This window comes from Anas platyrhynchos, chromosome 9, assembly GCF_047663525.1.
Source record: "Anas platyrhynchos isolate ZD024472 breed Pekin duck chromosome 9, IASCAAS_PekinDuck_T2T, whole genome shotgun sequence".
NCBI lineage: Eukaryota > Metazoa > Chordata > Aves > Anseriformes > Anatidae > Anas > Anas platyrhynchos.
In genome coordinates, this window is record NC_092595.1 from 9405913 (window position 1) to 9425965 (window position 20053).

At 46.2% G+C, this 20053-nt stretch overlaps 1 protein-coding gene across 1 annotated transcript; it reads right to left on the minus strand.

Annotated features, from left to right (window-relative positions):
- Positions 1–153: 153 nt before the first annotated feature.
- EIF2B5 (eukaryotic translation initiation factor 2B subunit epsilon) lies at positions 154–19135 on the minus strand. Its single transcript, XM_027464194.3, has 16 exons — positions 18928–19135; positions 17178–17302; positions 16606–16791; positions 16339–16516; positions 15219–15299; positions 14418–14495; positions 14017–14329; positions 13204–13349; positions 12755–12893; positions 12017–12118; positions 11241–11348; positions 10249–10339; positions 9372–9495; positions 4438–4563; positions 2803–2913; positions 154–1925 (listed from the first exon to the last, which is right to left on the minus strand). The coding sequence occupies exons 1-16, from the start codon at positions 19078–19080 to the stop codon at positions 1860–1862; spliced, it is 2127 nt and encodes a 708-aa protein (XP_027319995.3). The 5' UTR covers positions 19081–19135; the 3' UTR covers positions 154–1859.
- Positions 19136–20053: the final 918 nt, after the last annotated feature.

The window sequence follows — 20053 nt, forward strand, 5'->3', positions numbered from 1 at the left end:
ACCAATTCCATCATGTGCTGACTTCTTACCTGCTTAATACGTGCCTGATATCTCTTGAGGAAAACGTAGAAATGTGTTACTTAGCTTACCTCTAAGCTCTGCTCAAGCACATACAACTGGACACATAGGATTCCATCAAAGCAACCAGGCCAGTATCACCAGGATAGTTTTTATTTGCTCCCTGAATTAAATATTGGCAGATACAGAAAACTCAGATACCAACTATTTCCCCAACATTTACAAGACCGAGTTTGCCATGTCAGAAAACAAGCACAGTTACGCACAGTCCTGGCAACTGATAGTGGGAGTGCACGAGATCGCCCTGGCTGAACATCAGTTTTGAAGAGGCAGCATCCCTGGCCTCCAGCACCCAACACTGTCCCCTCACTGACAGTTGTGGCACCACGGAACGGCCAAGTAAATATCCTGAGTGGGCAGCTCCAGTGCATATTCCAACCCCCATCTCAAGGGATTTATTCCATGCTCCTCCTGAAGGGACAGAGGCAAGGTCAGCACGTCCAATATAGAACCCACCTACGAACACAAGCTGATTCCCACTTGGCCTTTTTTGCTCTGTTCTTTAGAAGAGCAGAGAAGAACGCAGCGCAGCGACATTTCCAAGCAAGTTGTTCTTAAAGGCCTTATTGCTGCCTGCCACACATCGTGCTGGCAACAAAGCGCCAGAGGCACGCTCGTTCCCTGCTGCACGCCAAGCAGCTCTGCAGCTGCTGACCTTTACAATGGGTTTGCAGCACTTTCCCTGCTGTCTGAGGGAGGGGAAGTTCTCAAATAAAAAGGCGTAAGTTTGAGTAAGAAAGCTTATATAACCAAAATCATTTGGAAACACAACGCACGTGCAGTTCAAGGAGATACCACTCGCTCTTTTTCACATTGGAGCAGAACTTAGAAACTTGCGTTCTCCTTAAAGGAGTTGGTGCAATCAGTGCCCTCGGAGAAAAACACAAGTGTAGTTGTGCAGGAGGAGAAGTCAGGCATCTCTGCTCTCTTTGTTCTGCTTTTTTACCAAAAGAAATAAAGGGGGGGAGACAAACAGCTGGGGATGAGCATGAGACATATCACATCTAAGATGCGGTAAACCACATAGACCAGTGTGCACCCACTATTAGTCAACCCCTGTCGGGGAAGCCGAGTACCTATGATCCTGTTCTAAAGAAAGAGGAAACACGTGGTGCTACCAACTCCACTGTGCAACCTCATGTTAGATCCCAGCACAGCAGATGGCAAGAGATTCTCCCTTTCATCAAGATCACAGAAGTGCCTTCTGGGCTGCAAAATGCCTTGGGCATCCTAAGACAACTGCATCTTCTCCAGGCACAGGAACTCTCGAAACTCAGTCCTGCACTCCAGATCCTCATCCACATCCTCCTACCTACCAACCTTGCCAGTGTCTCTTCAGCAGTTCTGAGCTCCAGAAGCAATAATGACACCAAATAATTTAGCTGTATGACCACTCTTCCACAACCCCAATGGTTAGGTTTATACGGGCGATGCATTTGCGTCTGTTTGCTCCTTTTGCATTAGTAACACGGAGCTTCCAAAAGATAGCTTATGGTGTACCATATCCAGGCTCCAGAGGGATTCTAGGTATCATCACCTCCTGCTTTTCCCTTGTGGTTCTTACACCGTGCTACAACCACCCAACATGATGTGCCACTAGACGAGTGAGGGAGGGAAGGAAGTGGCAACGTTGGGAATGCACAACAGAATTAATGATGGGATTGTCAGTCACTTCGATGTCAGGCCCCACATCTACACACCATGCACTGGCACTGATCTTGCCCTGCCCACTTGGCCCGGAAAGGCAGTGAGAGTGCCTCTTCTCATGCCAAGCCACCGTGTCAGTCCTGGTCGCCGTCAGACGACTCTTCTTCTGCCTCTTCCAGCCACTGGATAAACTTCTGGAGCTGCAGAGAGAATGAAAATGTAGGTGGGTGACAAGTGACAAACAGGTGCTGGGAATGCTCAACAGCTGTATTGTGTAAGTGAGGACTGCTATCACACACAAGAAAGAGAAAGGGTGTTTCTAGAAGACATGAAAACAGAGGCAGATTTGAGGAAGACACACAAGTTTAGATGAAAAACAACTGGCATGCCATTAAAAGCACCGCTGACCTATACTACCAGTTGACTTTGCAAAGGTTTATAAACAACGCAAAGGTTTAAACAAAGCTGCAGTTCCTCAGAGGTGGCCTTCTTCCCCTCCAACTCTTCCAAATCCAGGGAGGAGGACTGGAACAGGGCTCAGCCAAACTGCAGCACAAAGTTCTGTCTGATGGAAGGGGGAAGTTTATACGCTCCCTTACAACACAAGCCAAATGAAACCACTCGGTACAGCAAACGCTTCAAAATATATGCGAAGGGGCTGGTAAGCCAGGAATGAAAGCTTCAAAGGAATTGCATGGGGCCAGCACACAGGGCATTGGCCTAAAGCCCATTTCGAATGGGTGTTGGCTTAGAGAGACCGTGCTGCTCCTCCAGAAAGTGCTGGCCTTATGCTGCAGACCCCACTTAAAACAACATCCCTCTCCTACTGCCTCCATTCCTTGTTGAAACAGGATGATTATGGCAGAACGCACAGAAACATCCGCTCTGGAGAACAAAGTTGCGTTGTTTAGCGCTCAATACACTGCTGCATTATTGGCCTACCAGCAGCTGCTCCACAGAAGGTGACAGTGGCACTGAACTCCAAGTTTCTTTTACCAGATGTTGCTTTTTTTTAAAAAAAGCAAACAAAACCAAACAACAAAAACAAACAAACAAAAAGACACCTTTGAGACTTACCCTCTGGTTTTTACGAAGCTGCTTTCCCTTGTCAGATGTGTCCCGCAGAGAGAACCAGTTGAGAATTACATCTTCTTCCAGAATTTCCAGCTGGTAAAATGTCATCAACACCTGCATTGATTAAAAAAGAGCAACAGGGCTCTTTATAAAGCCTTTTGGGACTAGCTCATGTCCAAGCATAGACTTTGCATGTAATCTGTGTCTTCCAGCTCCATCTTTAACAGAAGGCAACCAGTCTGTTTAATTTTGATTTGATTACTACAAATAACTGTACTTCCCCTGTCAAGCCCTATGCTCCTGGCAGTTGGATGCTACGACACACCATGAGTCAAAGTTCAAGCCCCATCACCTTCAGCTCTGTGGCTGCAGGGTATGCTCGAGAGCTGTGGGCAACAAGAGGCCACAAAGGGCATCAGTTCAAGATATCATTTCTCTTTTTAAATCACCCCAAAAAATATCCCCAAAGCAGATCAGATAAGCCACTCTTATGCAGGCCCAGATACACACAGCAGTGACACGCGCAGAGAAGAGCACGAATCCATCCACCCTGCCCCAGGCTCCGTCTTCCTGTCAGTTCTCTCTGAAAAGTGCCTTATGGCAGGTGTCAAAGCAATTGGTCATTCACCAGCTCAAACCCCTGCCCAGCGCAGTGAGGGCGAGATGCAGTCATGCTTTCTCAGGGTGCCTTTGTGCTCAGGCAGAGCAGGCACTTTGCAGTTGGTCTCCTTGCGGCAGAGCACTGACAAAGCTGTCTGCCAACTCCAAATATAAAGTGTCATTTCAATTCTCAGCCTCCAGGGAAACCCAAGCTCCTAGAACAATGGACACATGCCAAACAATTGCTGTAATTCAATGACATTTTGGCTCACCAAACCAAAGGCTTTTGGCTCAGCTCCATGCTAAGTGCTTTGCCATTAGCCAGAGGCACTGGTGGCAGAAGTTAAGATTACTCTGTCTTGAGGAACCAACAGTTAAGCAGGCCCTAGGAGAGCTCTTCCAAAAGACAGGGGCTTCTTGAGACTGCTGAAGGAAAATACTTGCAATTCAAATCAAATGCTCTTAGTCTGATGACGGAAAGAACACAGGGACAAAATATTTGTGAAGGAGGATTGTGCAGGGATATATTGAAAAGTCTTGAAGTTGGAGGATAGGTAATAAGCCACATGTTGTTGCCCTTTATTCCCAGTTTCACAACCAGGTCAGCCTGAATATGAAATTCTACCCCTTATTCCCAGTTTTGCGCTCTCAACTGGCATAAACCATTTGGCAGTTACATCCCAGGGACCAGGCAGAGACAAATGAAGTTAAGCTCTTCCTAAAACAAGTCCCTGGCCTCACATCTCTTCCAGCACCACACAAAGGTATCTAGGTTAGAAGTTGCAAAATAACAGCTCCCTTCAGGCTTCATGCTGCTAAGGGATACTTACCCGCAGCAGTGCTCACTCTGAGGCACAGGCAGACACGGAACTTCTTTTTTTCCTAAAGCAATTGTTATAGATGGATTTCCCATCCACACTCTGCACTGTGACCCCACATTTCTCTCCTCTAAAGCAGACAAACTGGTGATGTGAACAGGATGCATTTCACCATGAATCCAGCAAAAACAGGTCCTCAGAGCTGGGAGCAGATACTCACTTTAGCTATTGATGTGCAAAGACTGTCATGTTCCAGGAAGAATTCCTCAATGGCAAATAAGGCATTCAAGTGATCTGACGCACGTTTTATGTAGTTCTTAAACAACGGGGTCCAGTTCTTCAACAGCTGCAGGGAGAAAGCACAGAAGAGTTCCTGAGCTATTAGATGGATGTTTGCACTCAGCCCAGCTTCTCAGCTGTACTGCACTGAGAAACTGACCCAGGACAGCATTTTAAGAAACCCTTCAGCTAGCCAGTTAATGTGTTTGTCTCTGTCCATTAAAGAGACACTATTACACCTTGTGTGCAGACAGGAAATGGATTTGCCAAGTAGCCTTGAGAACATCAGTTGGCTTTCTTGGTTTTGCTTCTCTGGCTGGAATAATAGACAACCACAATAAACATGTTTAATGGAGTTTGGTACTCAAAGAAAATCACATCACAGCAGACCGATAAGGAGAGGTATATACATGCTCTCAAACTTTCCCTCAAAGTGCAGCTAACATTTCGTTGGCACTTTCCTGCAAAGCAAAAGAGCAAATAAGAACTAAGATTTTTAGAAGTTCCTAATTGCAAGTCACATGTTTTATGTGTATCTGCAGACTTGCTTGGAATCTAGAGCTTGCTGCAGGGAACGGGCAGGAAAGATGAATAGCAAGAAATTGTTTCACTGTTAGTGGATCCCAATTATCTACTCCAAGGTTTATATCTGATGCAGCCTTTCATTTAATGATTTCGGTGCTGCCTCTTCAAACAGTATTTCTGGCCAAGTTCCACACAGCTCTTTCACTTGTACACATCTGAGAAGCAAGCAGCAGGGAAAGCTCCTCAGAGCCGCACAGACTGACCTGAACCCAGGATAAGAGGTAATAAAGATGCAGCCTTGCCCATAAAAAAAGTTTTAAGATAACAGAGCGAGGACGATAAGATACAAAAATTCCTCATTGGCCACATCATGACCAAGCCGTCCCATGAAAACAACCATTCCACTGGCATGCTCATGCAGGTATACGGTCTTGCCGTGCCTCCTTACAGAATACACTCACCCAGTCTGTTTTGAAGGGAAACAGCTATTTGTATTTCTTAGAGACTTGGGGTGTGATGAAGTTCTGAGTCACCTACATCCAGGGTTCATCTGTCCAGAACAATTGAGAACAGGCAGTAGCCTTGCCAGAGGGAGAGCTCCATGACAAGCAGTGGAGCTAGAACCCAAGCTACCGTGGGCTGTCGACACAGCCTGTGCTAGGAAATACTGCTCATCAACTCTATAGCACTACGTTCCACCACCTCTTCAATTACTGCAGCCAGGCATGAATTAGCACGCCTCAAGCAGACACAAAAAAAAGGAAGATTAACACAAATGGATTGATCTGTAGGGTATATCGACTGGCTGAAGGGACAACAGGAGGAGCACAGAACGATCCTAATTGTCATGGTATTACAACAAAAAGCTGAGAGCTGCGTGACATATTTCCAAAAATTATTCTAACGTTTAGCAAAATGTTTAAACCTCAACACTATTCCTTCTCCAGCCATTTCCCACATTTTTATTCTTTACTCTTCACCTCAAATGCAGCACAGCTACTAGCAAGTTCCTTCCAGGCTAAGAAATATTTTGTAATACCTTACTGTTAACATCTTTAAATCACAAGCTGGTACAATTCTAACCAGAAGTTATGAAATTTTTAAAAGTAATTTATAAGGAAAGCGGAGCTATGAACACTCACAACCTCAGGACTCAATCCAATGTGCCTATTGCTGGGAAAGGGAGAAAAAAATAGACCATCTCAGGTTGAGAACATGCACCGTTACTGTAATTGGTGCTAATGGGGAACGGAGGGCTCAGCCCAACAGAGCTCTTTGCAAAAACACGCATAGGAGACTGTATGGCCACAGAGGCTATGTTGGGAGCTTCAGAAAAATCTGAACTGGAAGATTAGAAGCTTGAGCTTATTTTAGATTGAAAAGATACTGCAAAATTAAGAGATAGCTGAGAGGGCTGTAGAGACCTACAGACAACATCCTAACTTCCTAGGCTTTGACTTTATCTGGGTAAGTCCTAAAACCAATCTATATCCTGGAGACAGCTATCAAGTTCCTCTGACACGTTCATTCATTTTTTACTTTGTTTTATTTTTTTAAACCAGATCTGGTCATGATGCTGCACCGACTTCATCTTCAAAGAGGCTTGTGATCCACTTTTCTTCTGCCAGAACAGTCTCAAGACCAAGCCTATCTTACCCCCACCTCCAGCACAGAACACCACCATGAAATGTGTGCAAAGCACATGAGACAAAGCTATAATTCTGACCTTGTTATACCCTAACAGCATCTGAGCTGACCACCAGAAATTTCTCCAGTGAAAGCAAGGATCCATCTGCTCCCTGAACATACAATCCTGTTTTGTGTACCTTTGCATGACGCTACAGAAGACGATGGCTCCCAAACAGAAACCCACAGAGGTGCACCATACATGCTAGCTGCTGGGCAGCAGTGCAGACACAGGCCAGCTCACAAGCTGAATTGCCAAACTGCCTCACGTGGCTCCTTTTAAACATCCTCACCTATTGTCTGGTGATGCTTCAGGGACAACAGCAGCACAGCCTTCAGTTTACCAGCAACTTCAGCCACATTCTCTCAAATCGTGCCTACAGTCTGGGAAAGGTCATGTTTTCTGTACTATCTCTGCTTTATAACTCGTACAAGAACCAAATGAGATACCTGACATACATCAAACTGAATAACTATTTCTCAAGTCTCCATATTTCATCTGAAAAAAATACCCATGGGCATATCCCTTTACCGGATGCTTATTTCCTAAAATTGCTGCAACACTTGCAAGCTTCATGCTCAGGGGCCAACACTTGGGAGCACATACTGTGGTTTCAAGTCAAACCATACATCATAACAATGGCATTTCCACAATTTCCCCTCCTGAGATGTCTGGGACTGCTCTACCATTGCTCTAACACAAACAACCCATCTTCCTTTAGCATCTCTTCACTAGAACTGAGCTACAAGGAGAGTGAGAATCAGTCCTACAAAGTTCAGTAGGCTTCTGATATTCAACACTCTCAGAATTGAAGTATTTCCATCTCATACAAAATAACTTTGCCATATGTAAACCATTATAAACAGATCTCAGCCTAATACAACCATCGACTGAGGCCATTTTAGCTGCACAGCTACATCTTCCTTATGCACTCCCCTATACCAAGCTAGTGCTTGAGATTCTCAGGGTGTAAGAAGTATTAGCAACTTAAAACACAACACTTTTTACTAATTAGGCAACCACAAGTTATTCACTGCAGAAAAATACACTTTTCCACTTTTTCAGATACTGTACAAACACATGTTCTGCCTGAAGGGCTGGTCTCCCCTTTTCAGAGTTCTGTTGGTAAATAAGCACAAGCTGCTGTGCAGGAAGGCCGCTGGTATCTGCTTAACAAGCCTTCAAAGGACAATTCTCTACTTCCATTAGAGGCACATCTCAACTCAAACAGTTATTATAACAGTGAATAACATTGTGTGTGCAATGGAATGGTAACTCTGTGCCTCACCAGGACACTGCCTGCTGCTATCAATACAGAAAGCCAGCATCAATGATTCTGCACCAAGCAAAGACACTGAGGCACCAAATTCTCCCAGAGAAGGATACTCTAAGGAGCTTGCTGGCTGCTCTTTAACCAGGAACATTGGGAACCATTGCCTCCCATAATGGTCAACTGATTTTACGCTTGAATCTCTTTTCTAACTCCAACGATTAATTTGTGTTTCGTAAATCCACATCACACGCAATTCTCTGCCTGAAGAAATTCCACCTGTCCACCACACTGGGCACAGTCACCCTGAATACGTTTTGGTTATTGCTTCTTGCTAAAGGTTTTTGATCGCTGCCTCTGCAGGCAGGCATGAACACCAGCTTTCCTACAATGACATATATATCAACAAAGTTACCCAGAAGTAAGTTCTTCGCATACTTCCATAATCTTTAGATTCAAAGGGTTTGGGGGCAATTATGCAAAACATTATTCATTTATATAGTACCTTTTATCTAGACTAGAGCCTCTTCTGACTGGATGTTGCACTGAATTTCTCTCCTGTCCTACTCTTGCTCTGTTAGGACCCCAATCAGTTCCTCTTTAGCTCTCGGAAGGACTAGTTTAAATTCAGTAGGAGACAAGCAGGTGTCAGATACATTTACTCTAAAAGTGCACCTATGTAGCATGTAGAGTTTTCAAACTCAATACACAAATACATGATAGCAAAGAGAAAGCCACTACAAGGGCTTCAGCTTGGATCAACAAAACCATTAAGATAAAGCTGCCTGCTTTTTAAAGCAGATCCTAAATAAATCCTGAAGCCAGGAAACAGGAATCGCTCTCACCCAATTATACAACCCCAGAGACAAACCAACTCTTTAGAGACACAACAGAGCTCTGTATCTTCACAGAAAGACAAGATTATGCCTCTGCATTTAGCTGGAAAAAAATTGGCACCGGTTACAGTATGCAGACAAATAATGCCTTGGAAAAGATCCCACTGGGAGAGGAGAACTCCCTGCTGCCCCAAGGACAGGGCTTATGATGGATTAGAACTGGATTCCTGGAATGCAAGCCTATAAAGACATCTCTAACAGTCCCTCTCTGATCTCCTCTACAAGTTATACTCTTCTACTATCACACCCAGGAAACAGAAACGATCAGAGGTGCTGAAGTAGGGCTCCCCACACCTATGGTCTAAGCTGATTTCTGTCAAGAAGAACAATAGTTTCAGTTCACTTTTAGGGAAGAAAAAGAGGCTCATGACCTCAAGGAGCTCAAGTCACTTCAGGCTTAAGCAGAAAGAGTTCTCAGCCAGGAAGAACTTCATGAGTTCACACTCCTACACACTAAGAGAAAAACCCCAAGGAGAGTCAAATGGAGCAGCACTCACAGGAAGTAATGCTGAGAAATAGTTCTGGGAGTCCAGGTTTGCATCCAGCTGCTGCAGTGGGAACTCCAGAATCACTTTACTGAGCACCTGCATCATCTCCTTCAGGCCAATGTTATAGGCATACCTGCAAGGAAAAAGGTCAAAAAAAAAAAAAAAAAAGTTTCACACTACATCTCTGCAGACTGTAGTTCCTCACATCATTATAGCAGAAGATTTGACTTACATCTTCCAGAATTTTTTGTTTCTTCCCCTCAAATAACATTCAGGTAACAAAGCCACCTTGCATTGCATCAGGCCCCGTGTAAGACCAGCAGTCCTGGAAATCTGCTATCACTGTGGAATGAGCTGCTGCATGGACAGCACCCTCACGTTTACTAGAGTGCTGCATGAATGTGGTTGCGCAAAAGAAGGGAAACAGGTTTGTATTTGAGAAATACTAGGTAAAAGGCACCCTGATTACATGTTCCAGACTTGCTGCTGTACAAGCAGAGTGGACAAGTCACACCACAGCACAGTCTCAGCTGCAGACAGCTGGCTGAATGTTGCAATGTGAGGAGCAGCAGTTCCTGCATGAGTTTACAAGAAGTCAGTGCCAAGAACTGGCTTTCTCTCTCCAGTGCATAATTACTTAATAGCAATTCAATGTCCCGTTACAGAATTGGGGCTGGAAAAGCTTAACGGTTGAGGAAGCTATAGATGCATCAATTCCTGTGGTCATTCAGTCACAAACCCTAATCTGTGTTTCTCATGCTGTAATCCTGCTAAAATTATTGTTTAACAATCAACATGGGTATTCACATGGTTTCTCCTCTTTCTAGATCTGCTGTTAAACAGAACTGTTCAGAATAAGGGACAGCATTTTTAAGGGAACACTCACTTGAGAGAGTTGATTTCCAGGACCAGGTTGTCACAAGAAATGTTTTCCTCTTCACCCCTCTGTAACGTACCCAGAACCTCATTCTGAAAAACTAATGAAAGAAAGGACAGGTAGTTAGGCCAAAGGAGAGCACACGTTCTTCAGCCCTTTCACTACAAAATGAAACTGTGCCCTTAACAAAGGAAGCATTCTGATGGAGACCTCTATTTGGTCTCCATAAGCTGGCACAAACCCACATCAACTACACTTACAAATAGTGGTATAATGCAAATAAAGGAAAAGACTTTCCAGATATCATTGATCTAACCACACCAACCAGTACAAAGCTATTTATCTCTGTGATCTTTTAGAGCAGTTTCTATTACACTTTCACATTGTAGCCTTTCCTATTCAGACAAACCTCACCTTCCTTTAACTAAAGATATGAAAGTAAAGATAGAATTTATTAGGTAAATTTCTTTTGGGGACATACTTTCAGGTGCAAAATGTGTGTGTGTGTTTTCCACTTTAGCCTGAACCCCTTTTAAATCCACATGAACCTAAAACAGAAAATCAAAGCACATCTGCCAAAAGAAGCAGTTTCTATAAGGAAATTTAATCCCCCAAAACAATTACAGCAGTAATCTGTCCTGACCAGGGAAATTTGCTAGATCTTCACACAATCTGAGTTTAGGCAATGACACTGCCATTTGAACAGATGACTCAGGAAAGTCACTTTCATGAAAGCCCGGCAATCATGAGTAAGAATGATGAAGGATCTTTGCCTAGCTTCTCACCCTGGGCTACCTTGGGTTAAGGTACAATAGCAACATAGTGAATATTAAAAACCAGGGTATTAAAAACCAGGGTAGCAAATGTAGAAAGTGAGGTCAGGAAGCAAACACATTACATCCATCCACAAACCTTCCAATACACCTAGAGAGAGCAGCACAAGCCTCACTGTCTGCATTACCTGCAGACTTACCATTGCACTCAATGGCCCCATCTCTCACCTTTGATGTCATCTAGCTGAGGGGATGCTGCCCGACTGTCTGGCTCCTCGGAGCCCATGCTCAGGTCACTGTCTGACTCGCTCTCTTCTTCTGAACGCACAGCCGGGCCTGGTGAAGAAGAGAAGACACCATTCAATGCTCAAAAGCTTCAGTTGTCATACACATGTGGAACCATGTGTCCCAGGGACTTCACAATCAAATCAGCAACCATCTGTCCTTGCAAGAAAGGCTTTACTCACAGGTCCAGATGGTTAGAATTGCTGCAGAGGGAACACTACAGCTGGCACTGGGATTGTTACTATTATTATTATTTTTAAAGTCTGCAGGCAGACAGCAAAGGACAGGGACAGAAGCAAATGCATTTGTGCAGAGTGCTGACTCATTATGGAGCAGTGTCAGCAGGCTGTCACTAGCAGGAAGAAAAACAGAAGAACCCAGAAGAGCCAATGCTTATCCCTTCTATCCCTTCTGCAGGAGGGCCTGGTGGCCCGTGGCGTGCCACTCACAGCACAGACAGCTGTGTACGTTTGTCAAGTTCATTGTGTAAGTCAAAAATACAATAACCATCTTCCACAGAGCAGAGGAAGAGAGAATCTGGTCTGTCACCTTTCTGAGTAACCTCTCACCTTCAAACACAAATGTTATCTGAAGGCCCAACTGCTTCATAGAGTCCAGGCCTTACTCTGGGAACAATTAACAGCGTTCCTCTCAGCAAGTTTCCCTGATACAAAGTCTGTCTGCCCATTCCCAGGTGACTACACTAAACTCTTCCTTACCCCATAGACTCTGTCTCTGCTCTTCTTCATCCTCTTCATTCTTGTCATCTGCTTTCCAAAGATAGCCTTTGCCTTCTGAGCCTACATCCTTTTTGTTGTAACCTGAAAAAGACACAGCGATTAGGAGGTAGATGTACTGGACCTGCTTATGGGTAAACCTGAAATAGACATAAAACTTGCATCTACTGCCCTTAAATATCCTTCAGTGAGAGGGAGCTGGGATTCCTGAAGATGCATACGTTTTTCCACTTTTATCTTCCCACTTGCCTCAACAAATGACCACTCATTTACCCCCGCAATAGCAACAACATTCTGTTGAGCATGTTCAGATCCCTCAGCAAACCCACACTGGTAGAAATCTCACTGGTAGCATCTCACAAAGACAAAGTCCTTGGACACATTCCAGGTACAAGGACATAAATCTTGCAACCTGCCTCAAACGGAACATCTCGTTCAACTCCAGCTTATAGTCTCTTAAGAGGCTCCTACTCCAGGAAAAATGGAAAATAGCTGATTCTCCACATATTTCATTGCTGGGATACTGAGGTACAATACCCCACTGCCCAGCTTGAGCTGAACATCTTTGCTTGCCCTATGGGACATATACTCCAAGCTGAATGCAGCACTAAGCTCCAGCCTGGCACTGCAGAATCTTGAGTGAGGAAGAAAAAGACCCCAGATGATGGAGGGCAAAGTCCTCTGTACGTCCTGAGCGCGTGGAGCCAGAAACTCTCATACCTTTCAGTTTGACTTTATTCTCCTCCTTATTCACGCCAGAATCATCACTGAACTGGTCGTCATCCTCTTCCTCCTCATCTGGTGGGTGCAGGGAGATCACTGTGCCCTCAGAAAGCGTGATGCCAGGACCTACTACTACCTGCAAATACGTGCAACATATCTTAATGAAGAAATACCCTGATTGCTCCCTCGTCCCGCCACCAGCAGGGTGGATAACAGCTCCAGACAAGCTATAACAAGAATCAAACAAATGTGACTACAGATATCAGCACTGCTAGGCCACACACCATGCTACCCTAGCCAAAATGCCCAAAGGAAGAAAAAGTAGCAGCATTTCCCCATCTCTGAGGAAAGGCCTGGAGCAGCCCTGTATTCTGGTATGGTTTAATGTATAAGCATAGGAAGTGCCAAGAGAGGCAGAAAGCAATATAGACACAAACACAACTCACCTGAGAGGAGAGGACACAGCGCGGCTTTAGCTTTACTTCCTCCTTCACTTCAGCATTATCACAGACAACAGAATGGATGATCTCCACGTTATCTGCTATCCGTACGTTGTCCCAGAGAAAAGCTCCGTCCAAAGTGACTTTATCACCTGTTATACACCATCAAGTACAAATATTTTTATCAAGGCAGACTGCTGCTCTCCCACACTGCTGAGTTCACTAGAAAGCGTCTTACTGAACCTAGGACTAAACAATGCCCTCGATGCATGAAAGATGTTAGATGAAAGGAGGAAAATGGTCTTATAGACCTACAGACACTTAACCAAAGCTAAAAGTTGAGTTTGTTCCCACAGAGATTGAAGAAGTTGACAGTAACAATGGAAATCTTGGATTTGCACAAACACAGCCAAATCACAAAAAAAAAAAAAAAAAAAAAAATCAAGCCAGAGCTAGAAAGAAGGGGCACCAGGCAGCTCACAAAAAATGATGCCCCTTGTTTGCAGGCTGTTGGTGGTGATAATCCTAGGTCATTAAACACCATGCACTCTCTTCTGCTGAAACGACTTATTTGCATGAAGCGCCTCCCACTTTCAGCATCATTAAGGTACTCTGAAAATTTTTATGTATTTCCTCCCCTGGAAAACTAAGCTTTTCTCCTTTCTTCCCCATTAGTACCTAGCATCTTTGAGAGCCAAATGTACGTATCTTGTAAAAAAGAAAACAAAACAAACAAAAAACCAGACAACCAAACAAAAAACAACAACACATTGTGCCCTAATCTAGCACACCCTGCATGCCCCCCATTCTCACACTCACCTATCCTACAGTTCTGCCCTATAACACTGTTCGTTATGGAGCAGTCGCTGCCGACGACGGTTCCCTGCCCAATGAGCACGTTCTCTTCCAGCACGCTGCCGTGACCAAGGCTAACATCCACCCCCCGGTAAATGTTGTGTTTGGAATGGGTGTAACTCTGGTTCTCATCATCAGTGAAGTTCATCTCCGGAGTCAAAGGATAAACCCAGCGTCTGATGATGTCAGAGCACACAGCTTCGTACATTAGCAGGTTGCATATATGAGCACCATACTCTTCTGTCGTTACATGCATGTGGATCTGGTTCCCCAGGACCTGGAAACAGGACAGGACATGTTAGAGTGTTCTCTGATGCAAGGGGACAGGATCTCCCCCCTAACATCCCTCTCATCCCTCTCCTTACCTCCTCATTCACTAACAGACCACGCACAAAGTCATCCCGCGTCTGGTAGTCAAAATTGTCAGTAAAAAGCTCAGCCACCTGCCAGGAATAAAATGTAAAGACATAATGTAATTATGGAAATAGTTGTCAGGGAAGCCAGTTAATTAATGGCTGTTCAGCAGTTCTCAGAGAGACGAGTTATACAGTATAGGAAAGTGATGCTCTTGCCTTGAATAAAGCTTTGATTCCTGCCGGTAGGAGTGTTGACCTTCCCATCTCTTCCTCCTACCGCAGACTATGAACAGATTCTGGTTTTCAGAAGGGGCAAAACATATAACTTTAGCACCTCCAAGCAGTCCGCCCAGCCTCGCTTTGTAGTTTCACTCCCAAAGGAAAGCTGTAAAGCTTTCAGAAGCGGGAGAGATGTTACCAAGCCATTACTAAGCCTAGGCTGGAGCAATCCTGAATGCTACCCTAACCTGGCACCAGCTTGCACGTACTGACACTTTTCTACAGTATAGGCATCACCTCTGCTCCACAGACTTCACTATTGCTTACTTTCCAGTATGGTTTCATCCTGTGCCCAATCAGCCATTCAGTCTTCTGATGTATCTACTGTTTAGTTCTGCCTGGCCTCGAGCAGGGGACGGCAGGAACAGGCTCACAGAGCTGTGCCACACGATCCCAGCTCAGCCGCTGAGCACAGCGGGGAGTTCTGGTTTTCAAACCCACTGCACCAAGGGCACATGCACCCCTGCACGTCAGGAGCACCAAGGAAGCAATGCCGATTGAATTGTAGACCCTCGGAAGGGCAGAGCTCACCTGTGGAGAGCAGATGCTGATATGACAATCCAGTAAGTCATGGCGCACCTCCACGTTCTCAATAGAGTTCTGAAATAGACTCTGGAATAGGAAAAGATTCAGGTGATCTGAGCGTCACACACAGCACTCAACCCCCAAAGTCTTCCCCAAGCCAGAGGTAGCATATTGATTGAATTCTTGAACTAGCTGCTGTTCTGGAGATCAGAGAAGTCTGCTATCTCCACCGAGACAAGCGTAGCAGGCACAGCCCAGCCACACACAGCTGTGTGTCAGTCAGCCAAGACTGCCCTCATCCACACAAGCTGCGGTTCTCCAAGAAACAGCTTGTACAAACTATCATTTTTTTCCCTAGCAGGTTCCTTACCTTTAGTTGCTAAAAAGCTACAAACGTACAAAGAATATTAATGAATCCAAACGCAATATTCACGGCTTTCACACCGCCCCGTGGATTTTTACAGTTGTGGGGTGGTTTTATTTTCCTCCTCCTTTTTTGTTTTGGACAATGATTTGTGCTTTCATTTGAAGGTAGGGAATAGTTTACCAATAACCAATTTAGAGATGAAAATGCCATGTATATTCATAGTCTTACTTCTGATTTGAAAAAGAAAAGGGTCCATTTATCTCACTGAAGTGCCTCCACAGATGCAAACTGAGTACTTACTACATTATTAGCAGAGCCCCTGACATTTCTAGAGAAACAGTTCAGGTAGAAGTGATAAGAGGTACTACGCCTTGCGCCTCTTGTTATTCCACCCTGTGTCAGGCTCAGTGTCGCTTCAGAACGGTTTGTGTATGACAGGGACATAGGCACCCCAATCTGCATGTCTCTGCGACAACATGAATCATCCACCTCCCTTGTTTCATACGGAGAAAAGGATGCAAACTGAATTTTGAGAAATGCCTGCCCCGTCTTCAAACTGTGAAATGAATCCCAGCACATCACCAAGCCTTACATAAAGGTTAAAGAAAAAAGAAGCCAGTTTACCAAGGGTTCCTTCCTATCATCTGCTCCTCCAAAGGAAGCAGCAAGCACAGCTCCCCAGCCCTCCCTCCAGGAGGATTTCTCGGTGGGCTACTTCACTACTGCAGCCCTTTTGCACCCATCAGGTTGCAGACGCACCATAGGAAAGCGGAAGCGTTTCAGCCCCTGGGTTCTCTGATAGTGAAGGACGCGGTTCGTGGCACTGTCCATAGCAATGACAATGTCATCCTCCTTGCACCTGGCGTGGTGACCAGGCGAGGACTCCTTGAAAATCATCGTCATCACAGAAACGTTCTTTTCCATCTTACGACGCAACCTGAAAAAGAACGAGGGCAGAGTTTTGAAATCACTCTCTAGAGCCCAGACAAGCACATCAGGCAAGCACACGTTTCTTTCACCACCTACTTGTGCTCTTCCAAGGCTGTGGATATATTGAAGTTGGACACCACATCCCCAGTGACCAGAATGAAGTCAGAACGAACAAGGGACTTGGCATCAACGTCTCTCAGCACGTCCCCCAGGGAGCGGTACAGGTCGGAAGTCACGAAGCGCACCGTGTTGGGAGAGGTGTGACGGCACCACTTGGATTTTCTGAGAGGAGAAAAACACGTCAGAAAGCCACAAAAAAAAAAGTACCTACGGAAAACTCAGGAGGACACGGTGCATCGGACATACAGAAGCGAATGCAAGGAGAATCCTAGCACAACAAGCACACCATCCACTGCCTCTTTTACGTGAGAATAGTTAAATGTCAATATAAATGCAGTCCACAAACACACAACCCTCTTAAAAGACTGCACAAACACACTTGTTCACAGGAGGAATGGTCTTTCCTGAGATGCATTAGGTTAGATGTCTCTTGAAAGGGAATCTAGCACAAAGCTTTCATCAGCAGGATCCGAACAATATAAAACCTCTGAGGCTTGCTGGAGAACAGAATTCTTTCCATGATCAAGCTAAAAAGAAGAGATTCTTACTGTAAATGCTCTTTTATCTCAGCTGACTTCCAACAGCAGAAAACAAAGGTTTCTTCCACTCCAGTCGCTGTTAGGAACTCCAAGGTGTAGTCAATCATGGCCACGTTTGCCATAGGTAAAAGAGCCTAAAAAACAGACACACAGAGAACTGAACAAACACTGTTAGTTACCACATATAAATTTGTCCTGGTTTTGGCTGGGATAGTGCTCATTTTTGTTGCAGTAGCTGGTACGGTAGAGGCTGGGGGTGCACAAGGAGCTGGGAGGGGACAGAAGCAGAACAGCTGCCCCAAGTGGCCAGAGGGATGTCCCATACTCCATGGCACCCTGCTGAGCAGCACAGCTGGGGCTTGGTCAGGAGCTGGGGGGCAGCCACTGCTCAGGATCTGGCTGGGCATCGGTCAGCAAGTGGTGAACAATTGCACTGTGCATCACTTGCCTTATATATTTTTATCATTATTAATATTCTCCCTTCCCTTTCTGTCCTATTAAACTGCCTTTATCTCAAGCCACGAGTTTTTTTCTGATTCTCTGCCCCACCACACAGGGAGGGAGGAGCAAACAGCTGCGTGGTGCTGGGTCAAACCACAACAAAAGCTCTTCCGTGAGGACTCAGCTCAGCTGGGCTAGAAAACTCACACATCCCAGTGCGTCGCTTCCCTGACTCAGGCTTCAGCTGCTACAAGAAAAACCTGTCAGACGTGAACGATGCAGCCACGGGAACACGAGCGTCCCGGAGACAAGGGGAGGGGGAAGATGCAATGGGAAGTGAATGCGGGACTTTGATTTGGGACTCGGGCCATACGTTTAAGCCCAGTTCCTGATTTACACCTGAGTGATGTTTCAGCACTCAGTGACTCGCTCTGTGTCCTGTTTTGTTTCAGACCCGATGCCGTGTGTGCAGTTATGACCCCCACAAGCAGGTAATGAGCAGACGAGGTATGATCGCTACTCAGACCCGGCAGCACTCCTTCCTCTCAGGTAGCATAAGGGAGATTATACCACAGAATTCTGCTGTAGTCAGATCTTTGTAATAATACCTAAAAGTCTCCTTTTCCTTTCTTAGTAATTTCAGACAGCTGCATGTGGCCAAAACTATGTTTTATACAGCATTTTTAAAGCTCTTACAAATTACTTAGGGAGTTCCTAAAAATTACCTGTTCTTACCTCCCTACTTATTACAGTGAGTTACAAAATCTTAATTAAGGAGTTAACATCACCTTTTCCTGTTATTGGTGCTTTATTTGCTGAGTTGTCAATCTTAAGGGAGCTAGTATATCACAGAACCAGAATCACAGAATTTCTAGGTCGGAAGGGACCTCAAGATCATCGAGTCCAACCTCTGACCTAACACTAACAGTCCCCACTAAACCATATCCCTAAGCTCTACATCTAAACGTCTTTTGAAGACTTCCAGGGATGGTGACTCCACCACCTCCCTGGGCAGCCTGTTCCAGTGCCTCACAACCCTCTCGGTAAAGAAGTTCTTCCTAACGTCTAACCTAAAACTCCCCTGGCGCAACTTTAGCCCATTCCTCCTCATCCTGTCACCAGGCACGTGGGAGAACAGGCCAACCCCCACCTCACTACAGCCTCCTTTAAGGTACCTGCAGAGAGCGATAAGGCCTCCCCTGAGCCTCCTCTTCTCCAGGCTGCACAAGCCCAGCTCCAGCCCCTCCCCCCCCCCCCCCCAGCCCCATTCTCTCCCTTTCCCCCCCCCCCCCCCCCAGCCCCCGGGGCCGGCTCTGACCCGCGGCCGGTCCTTGGAGATGGGGAAGAAGCGCCGGTTGAAGCTGTCGGCCACCAGCACGGCCTGCAGCGGCGGCGGGGGCTCCTCCTGCGGCTCGGGGCCGCGGCCGGGCCCCGCTCCGGCCCCGCGCCTGGCAGCGCCGCGGGCCGCCATCTCCTCACGCTGCCTCCTCCTCGCTTCCCCCCTCCCCGAAGCACTTCCGGTTCCGGCCCCGCGCCGGAAGCAGCGACGGGAGCGCGGCGGGGACACAACAGCGCGAGGGCGGCGGGCGAGCGAGATGCGCGGGGAAAGGGGTGCGCATGCGCAGTGCGGGTGGAGGGGCTGGTGATGGAGGGGGGGCTGTGCGGGGCCTCCTGTGAGGCCCCCCCTGAGGAAGCCCCCACAGCGGGAGCTGCTGTGCTGGAAATAAACTTATCTCTCTGATTTCGTCTCTGTGTGTGTTTGTGTAACCATCACGATGGCGGGTGCCACCCTGTGTCCAGGTCCAAGGGAGACCCCAGCCCCACGGTCCCTGAGGCGCCTCGCTGAGCCCCCCAGGCGCTCCCCAAGGAGGCTCCTCAGGAAAACAAAATGGGGGCACATCGCAGGCATCAGGCCTCCAGTTCTGTCCCAGTGCTGTCCCCTCAGCCCAAACCCTCTGGCTGAGGGGTCTTTGCTGGATTATTAGTGGGAAAACTACGTGGTATGCAAGATGCAGCACCCCTTCCCGCTGTTTTAATTGCATATTTGCGACCGACTTAGTACAAAACTCTTCATCTCCCGAAGGACATTGCAGCATTGGGTGTTCCCTGAATTTCCCTTACCCGTTAAAATGCTCAGGCATCGCTTGCGCTGTGCCATCTGCCCCCGGTAACTTGTGACTGAGCCCCTGCTGCTCCGCACCTCGTGGCGGAGTTGCTTGACCTTAGATAGTTGCTTGGAATAAAGCAGCAAGGATGGGCACGGTGAGGAAATGAAAATGAGCTGCCCCGGAGAAATAAATTGTTCCCATCATGTTCAAAAATAGGTATCCGCATCCCCTCGGGAATCCTGTTGCCGCAGTGAAGAAGCTAACCCCGGAAAAAAAATAAATAAATAAAGCTCCCAGATGGTTTGAGCCCAGGGGTTACAGCTTGGGGAATTAACC

What these genes read in the sequence shown, in the direction of transcription:
- EIF2B5 (XM_027464194.3), bottom strand. Translation starts at nt 19,080, where the DNA reads ATGGCGGCCCGCGGCGCTGCCAGGCGCGGGGCCGGAGCGGGGCCCGGC. An exon ending in AGGGCAGAACTGTAGGATAG is followed by an intron (nt 13,350 to 14,016) that starts GTGAGTGTGAGA and finishes GGTGTATAACAG; the next exon opens with GTGATAAAGTCACTTTGGAC. An exon ending in TCAGCTAGATGACATCAAAG is followed by an intron (nt 10,340 to 11,240) that starts GTGAGAGATGGG and finishes TTCTTTCATTAG; the next exon opens with TTTTTCAGAATGAGGTTCTG.